This window comes from Pseudorca crassidens, chromosome 1 (genome assembly GCF_039906515.1).
Source record: "Pseudorca crassidens isolate mPseCra1 chromosome 1, mPseCra1.hap1, whole genome shotgun sequence".
NCBI classification, from domain to species: domain Eukaryota; kingdom Metazoa; phylum Chordata; class Mammalia; order Artiodactyla; family Delphinidae; genus Pseudorca; species Pseudorca crassidens.
This window is the reverse complement of record NC_090296.1, coordinates 5,002,142-5,023,096: the sequence shown is the minus strand read 5'-3', so window position 1 is coordinate 5,023,096 and position 20,955 is coordinate 5,002,142. Positions and strand designations below refer to the sequence as shown.

The following is a 20,955-nucleotide window of genomic DNA, read 5'->3' as shown; positions in this document are numbered from 1 at the left end:
ACTTAACGCTTTTTAAAAAAACTTTAAGGCAAATACTTGAAGTCAAAGACTTGATGTAACCGGTCAGGCTTTTATATGGTGCTGATGAAAATTTGTATGTAATTGTTAAAGTGAAGGTGTCTGTCCAGGCAGCATCATCCTTCATCTTCCATCCCATGGTTTTAGGACACACTGCCCATTCAAGACTCCACAACCCTGGTGTGGTCCTCAGCCACTTCCCTTGTCTCATCCAGGGCCAGGCGCCCAGCTGACCGCACTCCCATCATGCCTGAGCACATGCTAACGCTGGCCTGGCTGTGCCCCGGGGTGCCCTTCCCTCATGGTGGAATGTCCTGCCGGGAAGCCTTCTACCCAGTCTTTGGGTGTGTCCAGCTCAGCTCTCACTCATGAAATGGCCCTGAGCCTTTGGGTTCCATAAAAGGGCACTTAGCATCATGGGTGGCACCAACCAGCCCAAGGGCTCTTGGGTTGAGAGCCGTGTCCACACCGCCACACCTGCCCCATCGGCTTCAAATACCCCCGGAAGCTGTGGTGGGGAGCTTGGCGGGTGAGCGAGTGAGCCAGTACAGTGAAAAGCAAAATGCTTGGCTTCACCAATTCCACGCTTGCTAGAAGCTGGGGCGTCCCTGCTTCCGTTGGGTGAGATTCTATTTCAGTGACCCAGTGCTTTCTCATTCCAGCTGAAGCCGTCTCGAATCCTCCGTGGGACAGGACCGTGGACACGCCACCCCAGTACCCTCCAGCTCCAAAATCGTAAGTTGCTGGGCCGTGGGGAGCACCTCTGTGGTTGGTCACCAGTGGGGGCCGGCTGCCACCCAGAGCAGCCTCGTGGGAGGGGCTGGTGAGCGCTGGTCCGTGGTCCGCTCACGGGGAGAGGGGTGCCCGGTGAGCCCAGTTGAGCGTGGACCTGGGGGGCTTGTGTTCGGAGGCAGGACCCCCCCAGCCTCCTCGTGTCGTCTCTGTGGCAAAAGAATTCTATAGGCGGCTTCAAGTGCCGGACCCCCAAAGAATGTTTCCTCTTTCACTCCTCTAAACGAATGACCCTTTCATTGCTGAGTCTCCCTTCGGCTCTTATGCCGCAGGGCAGACTAGGATGGAAGTGGCCTAGCTGGGGGCCCCTTCAAAGGGCCGAGGAGAAAACGCGGGCCAAGAGACCAGCCTCTCAAACAGGCTTCGAGCTGCAATGACCTTCACTTACCTTCCCCCCCTTGAAATGTCTGGAAAACGGAATGGACAGATTTTCTGTCTTCAAAGTTTCCGGCTAAACCTCTTCAAGTTCTTTATTGTTTGGGACTGAGACACTCAGCAATGGTAATGGGTAGTTCCTTTTGTATTTGCCTTGAAAGGCCAAAATATTTTTATATGGCTACAGACAAAGCCGTCTGTTTTCAGATGAACTCTATGTCCGTCGTTTCCCACCGGGGAGATCATGTATACCGTGTGTGTCTCTGTGCACTCTTGGGTCTTGAAACAGGTTTCTCATGGGGATGGCCATTCACAGGGGTCCACGGGGAAGCACCTGCCCCACCAAGGGGGCCTGGGGACTCTGACCCTCATCTGTGTAGGATGTGACCCCCGGGGGGGCGGCGGGTGTTCTGGCTGCACTAACATGTACTCTGCCTGTGCCTGCATCCGCCATGCATACGTGTCAAGGACTGTGGGCTGTGCTCACCTTGGTGGTTCACTTGGTGGGAAGAAGCTGGAAGGTCAAATATACTGTGAATGTTCTATTGTTCTGGTTGGGAGGTCATTTTGCTGGGCTCTGTTACCTGGTCCAAATGAGTGAATGGATGAATAAATGAACGAAGACATGAAAGAGTGAAGAAACTAATAAATAGGTAAAGAGGCGTACCCTGAAGGAGATCCAATTTGATGCACAGGAGCTCGATAGATAAGTCAATAAAGCATTGAATCAATATATAAATAGGGCCACGCAGGAACCGATGTCAGGTCATCGTGGACTAAGGGAACACGTGCAATTCAAGTATATAGCGCCTAAAGTCTGTCCATAAAAGAATAAAGCCTAGATGAAAGGATGAATAAGAAGTCGAGATGCATAAACCAGTGGTGAGGGTGAGATTATGCGGCCCATCAAAGTGAAAAGATGCAAGAGAAAGGGCACAAATGATTGAAAGGAAGAAGAAAAACGGAAAGACGCAAAATAATAGCTAAGCAGGAAGATGACTTTTAAAATTAGGGGGTGAGAAAATACATAAGGAGGACTATGTCAGGTTATTAGAAGCCAAGCATTAGGATTAGTCCAGATACGTGCTCCAGCCATAGAAAAAAAAGAGAAACAACAGAGGAAGAGTTCAAAAGATAGTTAAACCCGAAAAAGGACCCGGGGGACCAGAGATGAGAGTTAACTTTAACCAAATTTTTCTAACTCTGGGCACACATAAATAAATAAACACTGAAATGAAAGAAAGCCAAAAAAAAAAAAAAAAGAAAAAAAAGGAGAAAGGAAAGGATGGGATGAATAAGTAGTGGACATACATGGACCCAGATGGGAGCGTGGCAGGAGGGGCTTTGAGTCATCCAGTCCTGGGACCTGAGGTCTGTTCCATGAAAGGACGAAAAAAGAGAGAGAACAAAATAAAACATCTAAATAAAAATCGAGAAATACGGAAGAAAAAGTAACAAGTGTTCAGTCCAGGAATACATTAGTGGGTGAATAAATAAACATATAAAAGAAGGCAGTGCTAGGAGTCGAGTAATAGACTGTCATGAATCAAGGGTTATGGCCGGTCCAATTCTAAAAGCCACAGTACTATCAAAACATAATAAGTATCACCATAAAGAAGTGAATGAGTATCTAGAGAAACAAAGGCATGATAGAGTGAGGCGGGGAGGGGCCATGGCCACAGGCACTCCTCAGGGGCCTGTTGGAAGGTTGTAATTAATCCCCCCCACCGTCTGGGCACCAAAGATCCAGGAGGATGAAAGAAGACAGATGAGAAAGGAGGAGATTTGGAAAGCTGCAACAAAAGAGAGAAAGAAAGAGTTAAGAGGTGGTAAATGGGTATATTCTTGGAAGAGGGTTAGGCTGGGAGTGATAATAAAGGACCAGCCCAGACTGTAGATCACAATGGGTCAAAATCTGGGCACTCCATTAGTAGAGGAGTATATACCTAATAAGAAGAAAAACACAGCAGGAAGGAAGAATGGTATGAATGAAGGAAGGAAGGAATGAATGAATGACACGCGGAGAGGCAGGGCCCCGGGATGCCGTTTGCAGGTAACGTTAGGATTCATCAGTTCATGGCACCAGAGCGCTGAAGAATGAAAGAATGCAAGAAAGAAAGAGTGAGAGAGTGAAAGAGAGAAACAGTGAAAGTGGGAGAGAAATGATAAATCAGAGATTAAATTAGAAACGAAAAAGGAAAAAAGGAGAAAGGTAATATATTAACAGACAGATAGATAAATACATATATAGGAGAGAGCAGCTCTAGGAGTAAGAATGAGAGGGGGGCCTGAACCAAGCACAGTGATGAATTCACATCTGGGCTTCTCAGATGGGCCGCCACCTACCCACCCAGGAGGCAGTTCAAAGCTGAAATGCATAAGGGAGGACCTCAGTGAGGCCAGGGAGGGGAAGGCCCACTGCTTGTAGATGATCATGTACCCAATTAGGTGCCCCTGCCAGCCAGAAGTGTAAAAACACTCACCAAAAAGGAAGAAAACCCGAATGGATGCATGAATGCATGAATGCAAGAGTGAATGAGAAAAGAGATTTGCAGTGACCAAGGAGGCCGGTCCTGCAGGGTGTTAGGATTCATCCAGTCCCTGGTGCCCGATCTCCAAGAGAAGGAAAGGCGGTAAAAAAAAAAAAAGGCTGAGAGACTGGTAGAAAAAAACAACTGAGATTGGAGGAAAAAAATAAAACAATTTAAAAAAGGAGTAAAGAAGGTAATAAATTAGTGAGTCATACAGTGAAGTCTGTGAGAAGGGACTGGCTTAGCACAGACCATCCACATTAATTCAGATCTCCGGCCCCGAAGTTGATAAATAATAAAAACAATCACATAAATAAATGCCTGAAGGAATAAATTCACACATTCCATGAGAATGTGAGAAAAAGTCTGAAAAGTTATAGGAGAAACTGGGAGAAAGAAAGATGAAAGAAAAGAAAAGAAAATAGACCTGTGGAAGAAGAGGCACTTCCTGGATGAGTACTTACATATAATAAACAAATATTAGTCATTAAATACAATAATTAGTAAGAGCTGAGGTTCATCATAAAGAAAGAATAAGTAGAGGGATGGCTGTGTGAACAAATGAGTGAGAAGAATGATTTTGATTAATTCACGTCTGCACCCGAGGCTCACGGGAATAAAAGAATGCAAAAAAGAGAGCGGTGAAGGAGGGGCGTAGACAATTATGACAGGATGGATATTAGCAATAAAAACATATTGAAGGAATAAATCAATACGTACATAATTCTACGAGAGAGAGGGCCATGTTAGAACAAAAAAACGAGACGGCACCGCGAGCCAGGAATTATGACTGATTCAAAACTGGGCTCTTGAGATAGTTAAATAAATCCTCAACCAAATCACCAGTATGAGGAATTAACAAACAAAAGCGAGCCCCACATGGACCGGTGCTGAGAAGGCTCCGGGAACCACAGATGATGGTTAATCCAATTCTGTGCACCTGAGGTCCATAAATAAAAGAATAAATATTGAAATAAAAGAGTGACAGAAAGAATGAATGGACCCATGAACAACTGAATTAGAAATGGACATGCCTGGAACGGCCAGGAGCGCGTCGCCCATGGGATTGTCACTCATCTCACTCCGGACACCTGAGGTTCCTAAGAGTGAAAAGATGCAAGAAAAAAAAAAATAACAGAACACATCAGGGAGTTAAAGAAAGAGGTGAGGGAAGGCAAAGTGAAACTAAGTGAAAGAGAAAGGCGGGGTGGGGGAGGGACTAATAAAAAGCTAACGAAGACGTGGGTGTGTCTGAGAGGAGGATGTGTTAGGATTAGGGATGAGGTCGTCATCAATCCCAATGATGGATGAGCTCATCCAATCCCCTTTTTTAGGGCAAGGGAGGATGGAGAGATGAAAAAAAAGAGAAGTGAAAAAAGGAGAAAGGAAGGATGATAAACCTGCAACCAAGGTGATAAATGGTTAGTTAAAAGAGAGGTTGTCTGAGCAGGGATTATAATTAGTTTACATACGTACTCCTTAAATAGATAAATACATCACACCTTTCCAAGAATAAATGAAAAATAGAGGAAATACCCGACCCAAAGACAAGGCTGCATCTTCCAGCCTTTTATCATCTTTATGTAATAAAATATATGCAATTGAGGTCCATACATAAAAGAATAAATAGCAAAGTGTAAAACGTGACTAAGGGCGAGGAAGAAAAACAGCAAAGGCAAATCAACACACGGGCCAACGATGGTTATTTTGCACATGCAGTTTTGACTAATACAATTATTTCCCAGGAGACTGGTAAGTAAAAGAATACCCAAAATAAGAAAGAAAGGAAGGGCAAATGCATGAGTGCATAAATGAATGAATGAATGAATGAGAGGTGGTGCTGCCTGGACCAGGGACAGGAGGATGTCGCTCGCGGGAGCCCGATTCATCCTTCTGTGCACCTGAGTTTGTAAGAATGAAGGAACGGAAGGAAGAGTGAGAGAAAGGGAGAAATACAAAAGAGAGGAATAAGGAATCAAAATAATGTATAAACGAATAAATAGGAGAAGGGAGAGCTTCATGGACGAGGGGCTGTGATTAATCGAAAGCCGTGCTGTTGAAGTCGGTAAATAAAGGCGTCAAATCTAAATGAATGAACGAATGAGCGACTGGAAGAAATGCATGAATGACTGGAAGGAAGTGAGGGAGGAAGGAAGGAGGGAAGGAGGGAAGGAAGGAAGGAGGGAAGGAGGGAAAGAAGGAAAAAGGAAGGAAGAAATAGCAGGCAGAGAGGAAGGGAGGACTCTTCCAGTTTGGGGTCCCTGGGTTCCCGCCAGCCGAAGGGAGTGGGTACCAGGGAGGCGTGGCTCTTGGCATGTTATGTGCCTGTCACCTGCACTTTCTTGGCGGGAGGAGCTGGCTCAGGAGGACCCTTGCCTTGGAGCGCCACTGTCACACCCTGGCTGTGGGGGCCATTTCACTTCATTGCTCTCATTCTCAGTTTCCCCATCTGTAAACTCGGAATGGCATCAGCTCCCCGCTTGGACGGATCGTGGGGCAGATGCTGTCCTGCGTGTTGGCAGTGTCCCGTCGGAAGGGCTCAGGCCCCGGGCCCTGCCGAAGGTTGTGGGAACTGGACGTGGGTCACCTGCGAGGGAGGCTTTTCCCGCCAGGGGGCAGCAGAGGGTCAGGGAGCGGGAGACCCTGGGGGCTGTGTGGGCCCCGCCCGCTGCGCTGTCCTGGGAGGGGCGCCACTCACATCCAGGGCCTGTGCAGGTGGCTTGGGAAGGGGGCCAGTAGGGGCCAGATCACCAGAAATCGTGTTCCCGCAACTTTCCGAAATGTGCCCGGGAGCCCACCAGCCCGGTCTTCTACGGGGTGGGCTGCCTTCCCTTCTCGAGTCAGGGGGTCCCGGGGCAGGTGCCTCTCAGCCCGGGGTTTGCAGAAGTGGTCCCAGGATCCCGGCCCCCTCGCCCTGGCATCCCCAGAGCCGGTTTCAAGGCCTTGCTGTCTTCTCGACTGTTTTCCGATGTACTCTCTGTATTTCGGCGGAAAGCGCGTTTGCACTGTGTTGTTGAACTTGTCCTCTCCCCTCCTGACCTGCCTTCCCCCGCCCCCCGCCCCCCCGCCGGGGTTGGGGGCTGTTTGTACTGGCGCTTCCGACCCCAGGGACGCCCTGGCTCTGTGCAGTCTCCTTTCTCTGTACCGGACAGGATTTGTGCACTTGTGTGTGTGTTGTGTGCCTGTGTTTGTCTCTAAAACTGAGCACCAGAGGCCCTCTGGACTTCTCGATTCCGATCTGGGACATTAAAAAAAAAAAAACTGGATTCCTAACAAGCGCCCTGAACAGGAGGAGCCAGCTTGGCTGGACCCAGGATCGTGGCTGGGAGAGCGCGGAGCGCAGGGGGGTTGGGTGCGGCTGGGGCTAGCGTTTTGCCTGGTGGGGGGGAGGTGCCACGTGTCTGGGCCACGTGAGCAGGGCCTCGTGGGCCTGAGGTGGCGCTGGGGCTTCAGGGCTCTGCACGCTTATTAACCCTGAAGACACCTGTTCAGAGGGGGTCTCCAGAGAGCCCCCCGAACAGCCCAGGTGTCATCGTGGGGACCAGAGTGGGGGTGGCAGGGGCTTGGGGCAGGAAGAGCCTGGGAGGGTCTTTTTGGAGAACCCTTGTGTGGTTTTAAAAGTCAGCTGAGGGTCGAGAAGACTTAGAAAGTATTGGGGAGAAGTTGGGGGCCACGGCCATGTGCACAGAGGAACTAGGGAGGGACAGGAGAGCAAACCTCTCGGGGAGCCTCTCCCCAGGTCCGAGGGGCTGTCGAGGGGGTCACCTGGATGGAAATGGGCTGGTGGGAGAATGCCCCAGTGGGGAGGGTGGGTTGGGATTGGGTGAGTTCTGTCTGTTTAGGAATGTTGAGGGCCTGAGGGTCATCGGGTCAGAGCTCTTAAGAGCTTGGGATCCAGCATTCTAAGGGTCTCCAGTTCCGAGATGCCGAGTTTCAGGACAGGGCTTGAGGGCCGTAGAAGCCGGGGGTGGAGTTTCCACATGGGCCCCCATCTGGTTCTGTCCACGCTTGATCCATGAGGTCCAAGATGGGATCTCAGCACTCCTCTCTGATCAGGGCTTATCTCAAGTGTGTGTTTCTTCTTCTCACTCTTTGAAAAAAAGACAAATTTTGTCTGTTGACTTTGACCTTTGCATGCACCCCTTGCACAAATCCTTCCCCTGGTGACACCAGGAGCTGCAAGTCTCCTTGGATTTCTGTACAACTCCCAACTCCCTCCTCAGGAAGCTTGGCCTCGGGGCTGGCCTTCCAGAGGGTGGAGGACGGAGGCTGGGCCTCTGGGGCAGATGGGCCAAGGGCTCCCCTGTGATCCTAATGTAAACGGTGTGGATAGCACATGACCTAGAGCAGGAGATCACCCATCATTCGACATGTCACCCATCTTTATTTCTTCCCTTCCAATTCCTGTTTATGAGCACACTTTTTTTTAATGGACATCTACTTTTTTAAATGAGCGTTCATTTTTTAAACCTAATTGCCATTCTTCACCACATACACTTCTTTTTTTTTTACAGTTTGCCTTTTCCACATAATATTCCATCGTCAACATTTTTCTTTCTTCCATAGACTTCATCACGTCACTGGCTGCCTTGTGTCTCATTGAGAGGCTATGTCAATCATTCCCCACATCAACCTGCTATTGTTACTATTGCTATGCATAATTCATCTTTTTTTTTAATGTTACAAATTATGCCACAGCTAATGGCTTAGCACACCCACTTTTTTTTTTTTTCATTCTTACCAATTATTTTCCCACACCTAGAAATGATCATGGTATGTCAGTTTCATGGTATGTCAGTTTCTCCTGCTAGGCTGTGAGCCCCTTAAGGGCAAGAAGCTTGTTGAATTGATCTTTGTATCTTTAATGCCTGAAATGTTGTAGATGCTAAATGTTAGAGGAGAGGAGGGAAGGATGGATGAAGATGTGAGTGAGTGAGTGGTTGGTTGGCTGTTAGAGGAGAGGAGGGAAGGATGGGTGAAGATGTGAGTGAGTGAGTGGTTGGTTGGCTGTTAGATGAGAGGATGGAAGGATGGATGAAGATGTGAGTGAGTGAGTGGTTGGTTGGCTGTTAGAGGAGAGGAGGGAAGGATGGGTGAAGATGTGAGTGAGTGAGTGGTTGGTTGGCTGTTAGAGGAGAGGAGGGAAGGATGGATGAAGATGTGAGTGAGTGAGTGGTTGGTTGGCTGTTAGAGGAGAGGAGGGAAGGATGGATGAAGATGTGAGTGAGTGAGTGGTTGGTTGGCTGTTAGAGGAGAGGAGGGAAGGATGGGTGAAGATGTGAGTGAGTGAGTGGTTGGTTGGCTGTTAGATGAGAGGAGGGAAGGATGGATGAAGATGTGAGTGAGTGAGTGGTTGGTTGGCTGTTAGAGGAGAGGAGGGAAGGATGGGTGAAGATGTGAGTGAGTGAGTGGTTGGTTGGCTGTTAGAGGAGAGGAGGGAAGGATGGATGAAGATGTGAGTGAGTGAGTGGTTGGTTGGCTGTTAGAGGAGAGGAGGGAAGGATGGATGAAGATGTGAGTGAGTGAGTGGTTGGTTGGCTGTTAGAGGAGAGGAGGGAAGGATGGATGAAGATGTGAGTGAGTGAGTGGTTGGTTGGCTGTTAGAGGAGAGGAGGGAAGGATGGATGAAGATGTGAGTGAGTGAGTGGTTGGTTGGCTGTTAGAGGAGAGGAGGGAAGGATGGATGAAGATGTGAGTGAGTGAGTGGTTGGTTGGCTGTTAGAGGAGAGGAGGGAAGGATGGGTGAATAAAAGGATTGGTGAATGAACAAGTGAACTTCTTAGGGTTGAGTTTCTTGAATGAAAGGCCAGGAATTTTTGTATGAATATTGACTAATAGCCGAAGGCTTACAGCATTTTATAATGTCCAGCGATGTATTAGAACTTTGTCATGATATTGCTAGTTTATCTCTGTTAAAAAGTGTTTTTCTGTCATTTTAACTTGCATTGCTGTGATTACTAATGACGGTTGAACATTTTCACATGTGTTTGTTAAAAAATTGCATTTTATCTTCTGTGAACTGTTTGTCCAAGTCCACCGGGTCATGGCTTTGTGATGAGACTGTCAAGGATGGAACGAGTGTCCTCAGGACGTAGTGAGCCCTTCCTCACTGGAGGCGTTCAAGGGGCAGATAGTCGATGAGGGTGGCTTTAAGGAGATTCAATTAGTGGGAGTGGGGTTGGCCTAGATGACCCTCCATTTGACTTTAGGATTTTGCTTCTTCCTGGGAAATGGGCGTATTCCCTCTGTCAGCCCAGCAGTATCTAAGGCCACATCCCCCTGGTGGGCTTGTGCATTAGTGGTTTATAAACTCTAACCTCACCCTCTATAACTCTTGTGGGGCAGGAATATCTCTTTGACCCTCCAGGGTCCAGAGAGCTGTGCTACCATCTTGTAGAGTTCAGTGGTGGATTTCCCATCCGCCCCTCCCCCATTTCACCTCGAGGAGGACAGGCCCCTGCACCTCCATTTGCCACCTCTCAGCGCAGTCAGCTGAGGCGATCAGCTGCCGTTTACGTTCCCGGGGTCCTGTGAGCACATGTCCCCTAGGCCTGCGTGTTGGTCTTTGGGGTTTAATTGATTAAGGGGATGTGTCGGATCAGGTCTGATAGTGAATCCTCCTTCAGAAATGGGACAGTTCAATTCCGTGAGCCAAGGAGCAGAATGGACCCCATGTTGTTCTCGGGCTTCCCCTCACGGCCCACCCCAAGGCTAGCCGGGGCTCAGAGGTCACCGTGGCCATTCGGGGAGGGCACGTGACCCCAGGAGGGCTTGCACCTGCGTCCCAGAACACGCTCTGCTCTCAGCCAGGGGCCGCATCCTCCCACTGACCCTCTACTATAGCACCGAGTGCTGTCTGCCTGTACTGGAATTTCTCACCCACACGTTTGCCCCAGCATCGAAGCTCGGGAGGCCATGATGATTCCCAACATGATTTCGATCCATCCATCCATCCGTGCATTTGGCCTACGTCTCCTGACCTGGCGCTTCGGCCTTTCCCTTTCCTGAAAGCAAACCTTTTCCTCTTGGGCAGGCTGTGTAGTGCCATGGGCTGTGGTTATGAAGTGAACGCCCTTATTTGTGGCTTCTCCCTCCGGGGTCACTGCTCTGAGCACGTCCCAGCTGGATGTCATCCGCCACCGTCACCCACACGGCTTCCTTCCCCGTGGCGCTTTCCCGTGCATCACACACCGTGAGGGAACCAGGGCCGGGGTCCGAGAGCGGCCCCCCTCCCCCCCAGGCCACCCTGCCTGGTGCATGGTCCCTGTCATGAGCTTTGCCCTCAGCCTTTCAGCTTCCTCCCACCAGATGGCAGTGGTTGTAACTCATCCCTTCATTCTTTCATCCCTTCATTCGTTCACTCAGTCCGCAAACATTTGAAGAGATCCGCCGGTGCTATACTAGAGCTGGCTCACAGGACACATTCCAACCATCCCCTTTCCAAGGAAAAGATGAGCATGTCTGCCAGGGGCCATGTTTGTGTGTCAGTAACACGGCGGGACCCTTGATTTAGCTCCCACCCCTAGACCCGAGTTCTGTTGACGGTTTGGTAGCCCTCCTCAACTTTGTTCCTCCCCAAACTAAGTTGATTAGTAATCAGCAAACTGTGTTTCTTGGCGCTCAGAAATCACAGCCCGTAGCCTCAAGAGGCCAGAATGAGAGCTGGGGGTTCTGAAACGAAAGGCTGATTCTGCCCGTGAGCAGGCTTCCAAGTCATTAGAACACCCCGATCTTGCACAAAGGGGAACTTGGAGTCATCCCGTCCCTTTGGGATTTGCTAATTCTGGGCTCTATTTAGAGAAAATTGGGGAAGGTGGTTGCTTGCTTGGATGGCAAGGGTCCTGCCCCACGCGGGGTCTGCACAGAACAATCTTCTGGCACAAGAGGGCATCCGAGGCACACAGCGCTTGGCGAACCCTGGATGCAGCCCCCAGCATCCACGCAGGTCCCGGGCCAGGCGGCATCCACCACCGCTCCCCCCCGCCAACTCCAACTTAGCTCACTGCTACTGCTTGGGACAAGGCGTAGATCTAGGGGCTCTACTGAGAATTCTGTATTTGCTTATCGCCTTGGACAGTGGGGGTGGTGGACAAAGCCAGGACCCTGGAGCTGGACAAACGTGCGGTTTAAACGGATGGCGACAGCTTGAGTCTGTCTCCTGGGGAGACCATGGCACACCCACCTCGCAGGGCTGTTGTGAGGCTTGATGTAACTAGGATCTTGAACTGCGATTCTGAAAGGGTGTGCGCGTGCCCCCAGGGGTGGGTTGGGGGTGGGTTGACAGGCCAGGAGGGGCAGCCTGATTTGGGCAGGTTAGTGGGAAATCTTTTTGTCAAACATGCAGTCGGTATTGTGGGAACGAATGCTAAATTTGTATGGCGTTCGAAGGTTAGATGGTTGTAATTTGGGCAGGAACCTTCATGCTGGGTACTGACGACTCCTTTGGGCAATGCCCTGGACCCCCTGGGGTACGCGTTCACACCTGTCTCCGGAATCGGAATCGGTTGGAAGGCCCCATCTGTGTCTTGCCTACCGCTGTGTCTGGCCTGTGGGCGGCACTTATCCTCCACAAGAGACCCCTCCCAGCAGTGTCCTCCCCCCGAAATATTAGGCACCAGCTGTCAAAGACACTATACCCCTCCCCACTAATGTCCCCTCACCCCATTCACAACATTTGGGCTCACATGTCAGCAGCCTGGGTGCCTAACACAGTACCAGGCCAGTGGTAGGGTCACCTTCCATTTCCGTTGAAAGGATGGATAGGTAGATGGTCAAATAACAAAATTGTAACCCAATGCAAGTGACGGTTGTTTATAACCTTTACTAAGAGATTGTATTTTGTTCCTAATTAACCTGTTAACAGTTGCTGTATCTCACGGACTTTTGTATGATGTGTGTTGTTCGAAAACCAGGACTCTTGCCTCTGGTGTCACTTGATGGAACTTTCACTGTCCGATTAACGAGTCAGTGTTTTGTGTTAGAAATGAGAATCCGGGGGGCGCTTAACTAACTGTGTGGTGTTGGGCAAGTCACTCCTCCTTCCTCTCTGACCCTCGGTCTCCTTTTCTCTTAAACCGTGGGTCACCAGAAAGCTTATTACCTCACAGGGTTGTTCTGAGGGCCCAGGGCTGCTAATGAAATGCTGGCTGTCACTGAGAATGGTCGCGTGTTGGGGGCCGTCTGGAAGGGAACAGGGAAGCCTTTCCTAGTTCCACGTGAATAAAAAGTCAGCCTTGATCTTATGCTAAGATTGGATTTCCAGCAGTCAGTGGGATGTGTAAGGCAGAGGCCCAGCAGTTTGCAAGCGTGTAGTGATGTGGGCCCAGGGTAAATATTGGTTTGGTTCACGAGTGATGGCTCTTTCCCTCCCTCGGAGCCTGCCTTCCTCTCCCCCCGCATCCCGAGCTGCTGCTTGTCGCGTGCAGGGTGACTGCTCTGGGTTTGCCCTACCTGTCGCTGCCTGGTCCGTGGAGGGGCTTCTGCAGACCTCTGTGGGTGCCCCGGGGTGTTTCTCAGGGAGGAAGGCGGGGGGACAGTTTCGAGAGAGCGCGAGCAGGTTCCTGGGTAACACCTTCAGGGACTAAAACACCTTCTTCTGCCTTTTAAGGGAGAGGCCCGTGCTCCTAATTTCCTCCACCCCCTTCCTTCTTTCCCTGACTGTAAGGTAAAGAAATGAGTCTTCAGCCCCCTCCATGGGCCTGGAACCAAACCTGGGGCTGTTCCACGCCCACGAGCTCCCTGCTTGACTGGCGTGTGGGCCCATTTTACAGATGAGCAAGTTGAGAATCGGGGACCGCAGAGCGTCAGAGCCAGGACTGAACAGTCTTCCATGAAAAGCCGTGGGGCGCTCTTTCCACTTGGCCAGACGAGCCCTCCCGGTTACCGTGGCCAGCCTCTGTCGGCCCAAATGTGCCCCAGTGTGTCTCTGTCCCCATCGCGTGCCTGGCAGTGCTCCCGTGGAGGTCACGCCCTCCAGAGCTCTGCCCTGCTCTGGAGGGAGCCCCAGGAGGCACCCCTGCAGTGGTCATTTTGGATCGGGGGTCTCCACGTGGCCACGGAATTCCTTTCCTGGCCCTCGTCTCACGCGTGTGGGACATCAGTGTTCAGCTAGAACATCCCAGATTCCATCCCAGGTAGGCTTGAGCTGGGGACCTTGTTGAGTCCCTCCCTCCCGGCCCCTCCCTCTGTGGAAGCCTCACCACCCTCCTGGTTTGGCCCCTGCCTTTCACAGCCTCGGTGGGCTGTGTCTGCACCACGGCCACCCCATGTCCTTGAGCACTTGTCCGAAGCTCCCGAGGGGCGGGCCCCACTGTAGGGACAGGTTGGTAGGGTCCTCCTCTCGGTAGACTGTGGGTCTGTGTGTAGGTGTCTGCTCCCTGATGGACCTTGGTCCTGTGTGACCCAGGGGGAGGGACTTTCTCAGGTGCCTGGTGTTTTCAGGGCCTCGTCCTCTTGAGGGGGGCAGGCCTGGGTCCCTGCCTCTGGAGGGCAGGTAGAAAGTCGAAGCTCAGTGAGGTCGTGCCTAAGCAGCTCTTGGACCCCCTCCCTGACTCTGAGACCTATGCTTCTCTGACCCCACCTAACAGCCCTGCTGTCTACACTCGTAGGTGCCTAACAGGCGCTCGCTGACTGGTAAGGCAGGGTTTTAGTGGATGTGCAAAGCTGAATTGACCGTTGGCTGATGTACGCGTTGAATCTGCATGCGTTTCTGTAAGAGAAAAAGGTGTGTTTTCTCGGCAAAGACTCTTCAGGGCAAAGCCTGAGGGACTTTGTCTGCGCTGGGGGCTCACCCCAGGGGGTGGCCGCCGGACAGACCCTCCTGACGGAAATAGCTGTCTTCTGAACATTGTTGGAAATATTTATGTCTAGAATAAAACTTTATTTGGGCTAAAATGTACTCCTATGTGTAGTGGTCCAAGTGATTTTTTTTTTATTAAGTATAGTCGATTTACAATATTGTGTTAATTTCTTCTGTACAGCAAAGTGACTCGCTTATACATATATATATTCTTTTTCATCTTCTTTTCCATTATGGTGTGTCACAGGATATTGACTATAGTTCCCTGTGCTGCACAGTGGGTGGTCCAAGTGATGTTGATGATGTGGCACTTGGCAATTCCCAAGTGGGAAGTGTCCTGGGCCCGCCCATGCCCTCTCTGGGCCTCGGGAGCCCTCGCCTTGGGGAGGGGAGGTCTTTTACCTGAAAAGTCTTTGTCTGTCCTCACCATTGGTGACAATCAGCATTAACCTGTAAGGCACAGGCCCAGTCTGGGATGCAGCCCTGGTCGGCCAGCGAATGAGGGGGGGATCGGACCCCAGACCTTGATTCCTTTCTCCTCCTCTCGCCCTCCTCTCCACCCCCTCAAGCTGAGGGGCGGGACGCTTACCCATTTGAGTTCTGGTACTGGCATCACCATTTGCCAGCTTAGTGGCCTTGGGAGGGTTACTTGGACCATCCCGAGCCTTGGTTTTCACCCCTGTAGAATGGGTACATGATGACGGTGTCCGCTCTGGGGTTGCTGGCTCAGTGCCTTGCTGCACTCCATATATACTGGCTCTGAGATCAAGGCCTGGGGCTCGAAGCCACCCAAGCACCTTTACGTGTGTGTGGCCTGGATGAGTTTGCTCACCTGTAATCCGGAAATAGGCACACCTACCTGGCGTGGTTACTGTCGGATTCAATGAGATTGTTCATGTGAAAATAAATGCTTCGTCACCCGGCCTCCCAGCTGGGGCTGGCCACAGCACCCTGCAGCCTGTGGGCCCTGGTCGCGGAAGCCCTGGGCTTTCTGGAACTGCCAAAGGGGGGCTGCAGGGTGGGGTGGAGGGCGTCAGGGGAGCACCCGGCCAGCTTTGGAGGGCAGCGAGGGAAGGAAGGGTTTGCTTTTCAGTACAGAGATGTAGCGGCTTCAGAGGGGACGGGATTGAGGTCCAAGTGGGCAGGATCAGGGAGAAGTTTTAGAAAGAGGAGGAAGCTGATAGTTTAGAAAACGCCCAAGCTTAATTGGCGATGGGTTGGACAGGAGAGCTGGGGTGGGTTTTAGCAAGGCCGAGCGTTCTAGATTTGGGTTAGTGAGTGGAGGACCATCAGAGGTTCCTGGTGCAGGGGGGTGTGGTGCTTCTGGAACTCTCTCCGGGAGGAGGAGACCAGGTGTGGGGTGCCAGAGTTGAGGGGCAGCAGGTAGAGGGCAGGGGCTAGTGGCTGGGTGCTCACCTCGCCCCCATGGCTGCTGGGGGCCAGGGCCCTGTCCCCGTGTGGTCCAGGCCCCCGAGCGACCCGTCTCCTAACCCTCTCTCTGCTCCTTGCCTCCAACGTGCCTGTGTGCATGAGAACTCGTGTCCGCCAGTGAGCCCAGGAGCGGGTGGCCTTCATCAGCACCTGTGTCTCTCTCAGCCTCCACAGCCACGGGGATACCTGCACGCGTTCCCGTGGGACAGGCCGGACCCAAAGACTCTGGACCCGGGCCACTCCCCTGCATGGAGGGGCGCGTCCACCCCGCCTCCCCGCCCTCTGACTGATGGACTTCACTGATCTGAGTGTCAGACACGCGGGCTGGACCCCTCCCCACCCCTCCTGAACCCTGAGACTTGGGGGAGCGCCGAGCCTCGCTGTCTGCATCTGTGAAATGGGATCGGACGCCTACCTCACAGGGCTGTTGTGAGGGGCATGTGACGCGGTCGCAAAGTGCCCTCCCGAGGGCTTGGCACACCCTGTCGTGTCTCAATAAATGTGTTTCTTGCCTTAACAAAAACTGATGGATGTGCTACTAATCTGAGGAGGGGTGAACGTCGGGATGCTCTCCGGCTCGGGCCCGTCTGATGGGAGGGGCAGGGGAGCCAGCTCCGGTCCCAGGAAGCCACCTGTCCCCCGCCCACTGGATACTCAAGGGTGATGGGATGCCCAGAAGCAGAGCTGGCCTGGGGGGATCCTGAGGTGCTTGCACGTTTGGATGAACTAACCCGGGCAGGTCCCCCTTCTTCTAATGGTTTTAGGAAGCCAGGCTTCTTTCCAGAAAGGAATAGAGACAGGAGGTGGAGGAAGTCTGCGCTGGTCCCTGGAGCCCCGGAGGGGCCGCCCCCAGAGCCGCGACTCTTCCCGCCCCCGCCCCGCTCCTCACATATTCTCAGGTAGAGCAGTCGTCCTGCTTAAACTAAAGGGGAGCGGACGGCCGAGCTGTTCCGCTCCAGCCTGGCTGCGACCCGGGGCCAACACTCATTCCACGCGTTGGCTACCGAGCAGGCCCTGAGGCACCGCACAGGTAGTGCCCAGATGCAGCCCCTGCCCCGCTGGCGGGGCGCCGCCCAGCTCAAGGAAGCTCAGGCCGTCGGCCAGCCGTGTGTGGCTGGGGCCGAAGGGGGACAGAGGGGAGCAAGGGCAAGGGAGCTTCGGACTCGAGTCCACGAGGAGTCCTGGGGTCAGTGCACCTGGCTTTGCCGGAGCAGATGAGCTGGACACGCAGCCAGTGGGAGAGAGAGGCTGACCGCTGCCACTGCCACCGTCAATGCCATTGTCAACGCCAAAGCCGTGACAACCACCACCACTACGGCCACCTCCTCCTCTTTCTCTTTCCACCTTCCTCCTTCTCCCTCCCCTCTTCCTCCCTCCTCCCCTCCCCTCCCCACAGGGAGGTGCCTCAAGGGAACTACAGGCAAGTCCAGCCATGACTGCACGGGGCCGAGCGTGGCTCCTCGCCTCGGGGGATCGTGGGCACATCTCAGCCGAGGAGACCTGAGCCCAGTCCCTGAGGAAGACGGAGACACGGATGGTGCTGAGTGAGGGTCCAGGCAGCGCCAAGGTGAGAAGAAGACAGCCTCCAGCTGTGCTCGCCTGGATGAGACCGCGGCCAGCCAGGGGGCAGCCGAGAGTCCAGGAGAGAGAGTCCTGCGTGCGGTGGGCCCCCAGCCTCTGGTGAAGCTTGTGCGTCCACATGAAAGTCCCCTTGATGTTCTGGAGCGGAGAGCCCAGCTCCAGCCTCCAGTGAACCTCGGGCAGCCGGAGGGAGGGCCGCTGTGATGTTCTGGAGCGGAGAGCCCAGCTCCAGCCTCTGATGAAGCTCAGATGCCCATGATGAGGGGCCCCATTGATGTTCGAGAACTGAGACTCCAGCTCGGCCTCCAGTGAACCTTGAGCCTCCCAAAGGAGGGCCCCCTTGATATTTCAGAACTGAGACCCTAGCTGCAGCCTCTGACGAAGCTCAGACGTGCAGAACTGCTGAGAAAGCCTCAAGGCCATGGGCTTGCCTGGGCACGACGGGGTGTGGCCAAGGTTTGACTTGACGGGAGGTGGCAGAGGAGACTCTGCTCTCCACGCATGGCCTGCAGCTCTCTTCACTAGCGACACTGGAGGTACTGGAGCCCGCAGGGAGCTGGGTTCCAGATGCATAAGGAGAGACGTGGAGCAGGGGCTGCTGGCCGGAGGAAGCGTGTTAGGAAGAGCCTGGCAGCAGAAGTCATGGATTGCGGGCGGGGCCCTGCTGACGGAGCCTGCCCGTGAGTGTGTATCTCGGCAGCAAAATGCCGTTTTATGCCTTTTAGTTGTGCCGGACTCATGGCTGGCTGCACACCAGACTTGACCCACGGGGCTGCCAAGTTGGCTGGACCCTGGAATGTAACCCAAGCTCGTTTCTGCGGCTTAGCTCCTCTCCCAGGGGAAGGCGCTAAACACCCACTCGCCAGCCCGGCACGAAGCCACGACCTCGGGGCTGGTCAGATCTCGTTGCCTCTTTCCAGCAACGGAAGTTTGCTGAGGTTGGGACTGAGACGGGGCCAGGCCATCGCGATGGGTGGTGCAGATGGCATGGACAGCAAAGGAGGCCCCCCAGTACACAGGGACACGATGGTAGCTTCCCAGATGCAGCTGCATTCTGGGCTGGGACCCTGCCCCGAGCACCTTGAAGGTCACTGTGGCCCTTCAGACATTGGGTTGACACCAGACTGTCCACTAAACTGGAGAGAGATGGCAACGAATGAAATAAGGCTGAAAACATCGCCTTGTTCAGAAACCGTAAGAACGTCGTGGGTTGACACAGTTGAAGTGATGAAAGTGTCAACATTGGGAGGAGAGAATGCTGAGTGTGAGTCTGGATGTGCTGACTTTGAAATCTTTAGACTGGGAGGTTCTGAGAATCTGATATCATCATTTATGCCATTCAGACATAGCTACAATAATATATCCCAGAAACGGACTTATTTTCTGCAGTTGGAGTCTGCAGGAAAAGGGAGCAGCTAGCAAGCGTTCTTGAAAAACACATCCTAACGATGCCAACATCATTTTGGTGATATTTCCTGGAAATTCATTCGAATTTGAAACTATGCACACAAAAACTTCTTTTATGAGTAACTGGAACTCGAGACCTGGGATGGAATGGAGGAGAAACGTCCTCTTAGAGGACTGCCCTGCCCCCCTCCCCCCTCCCCCCCCCCCACACTCTCATTTGGCCAAGTTATTTTAGGAGATTTCCAAGAACAAGCAATTATTAGAATCACCCGTTGCTGATTTCCTAGAAGTTTCCACAACAAATTCTGAAGCCAAATGAAAAATGGGTGAGCCAGCGGGCTTGTCATGTTTGTGAAGAAAATGTGAAACCACGCCATGACATCATCAGCTTCAGGGGGCGAGGCTCAAAGCAGAACCACAGTAGTGGAAATAAGGACAGATGAAACTTCCGGACCTCCTGACTTAACGTAGGTCAGAGATTATGACACAGCCCCTCGCAGGAAGGTTGCCGAACTCTTAAGATTTTTCTGGAGTGTGCTAGGTATTGTGCGGCACCTCTGGAGGAAGAGATGAATTTGACTCAGCCCCTGCCCTCCAAGTGCGAAAGACCAGATTCCAGGTGCTACTGCTGCTGTGGTCTCAGTGTAGAGGGCCGCCCTTGGCGCAGGGCTGGATGGCCGGCCATCGTGGTCTCCCAGTCCGCGCCCACTTTACAGATGAGAACACTGAGGCTGAGAGAAAGATGGGTTACTCGATGTCCATTAAGACCAGACCTCTCTGGAGGTCAACGTTCCCTACCCCAGGCAGCCTCTGATTGTACTGAGATTCAGGAAGAGCCCAGAAGGCTGAGTGGATTGCCCACAGACACCCATCGAGAGAAGTAGGAAGGCTTGGCGCCGGAGTGACTGTGTACCCGTTCTCCAAGAGCCCAGCCCCAGCGCCATCCTGGAAGACCAGGCCAGAGGGAGTGAGGATGCTCGGGGTTGGGGGGTGGGGGGGATGGCACAGGAGGACCCCCGTCCGGGAGTCTAGGGAGCCAGGCCCGGCCACTGTTGGTCTCTGACTCTCCCTCGGAGCTTTAGTTTCCCCATCACTCACTCTGTCCTCCTCCCGCTTTTTGGAGGGACATTCTCTGGTGGGATTTCCCACTCCCGCTTTGTGAGAAGTGGCCACTGGGTGAAACGGCTTCGTGGCAAAGAGGCAGACGAGTACTGAGGGAGAGGAAAATCATGGCCTTCTTCCTTCCCAGGAGGGGTCGGGCCATGCCTCCGATTTCACAGACACTCCCAGCTCAGCTCCTAGAGGAAGCAGGGAACGAAGATGCCTTGGGCTGCAGTTTTCTCCCAGCAGATTGTAATCTTCCCCTCTTATCCACACTGGTGGCCATCGTTTTGGAGCTGGGAGCCGGAGCGAGGCAGGGGCAGGCGGCCCGTGGAAAGCTTTCTCTCCAGCTCCCTTCACGTGCAGGGGTATTCTCCCATGGGGCCCTCCCTGTACATCTCAGGAGACAGTTTGCGCTCTGCCCCTACTCCTGCACTCAGCCGTCACGTCGGGTCTCTGGGGAAGCCAGTCCCAGCCACGGCCAAAGCTCTCTGCAGAGGCTGGGCCCGCCCAGGGGGTGGGTGGAGGTGGGTTGGGAGGACAGATGGCAGGCAGTAAGGGGTAACACAACAGCCACGTGGTCTAGAGTCGGGCCAAATTTCAGCCAAATGCGACAGCAACGAGGGGGAGCCCCTACTCCAGGGAGACGTTTTTTAGGCGAATTTGATAGCTGTGTGCTTCCCAGACAGCCCACAGTCCCGGAGCTGTCTTCTGCGGCTGAGGAGCCTCCGAGGCCAGAGCTCCCCTGGACTCTGAGTTGCCCTCGGGGGGGCTGGGTGAGGGTCCGGAGGGGCTGGCAGGGCGTTGTGGAATGTTACCTATATACCTGCACTTCACAAAGCACTTTATCTGTTTGCTTGGTGGTGGCTGATGGTGGAAGGAGTGGATGGATGTGTGCCTGTCAGGGGCTGGGTGCTCCTC

General features: G+C 52.9%; 1 protein-coding gene across 10 annotated transcripts in view; it reads left to right on the top strand.

Annotated features, from left to right (window-relative positions):
- The window catches only part of LOC137218546 (uncharacterized), a 34,770-nt gene extending 18,302 nt beyond the window's left edge, over positions 1-16,468 (top strand). For 8 of the 10 annotated variants that reach the window (XR_010940747.1, XR_010940748.1, XR_010940737.1 and 5 more), the window contains 2 exons: positions 681-753; positions 1,083-2,468. Coding sequence is in view for 2 of the 10 variants with exons in the window: in XM_067725605.1 (XP_067581706.1) it covers positions 681-753; positions 1,083-1,108 (99 nt within the window). In the remaining 8 variants the exon portion in view is untranslated. Of the gene's footprint in view, positions 1-680; positions 754-1,082; positions 2,469-8,282; positions 8,447-16,110 lie in introns of those variants that run through there. The other 2 variants (XR_010940746.1, XM_067725597.1) reach the window with 2 other exon arrangements.
- The last annotated feature ends 4,487 nt before the right edge of the window (positions 16,469-20,955 follow it).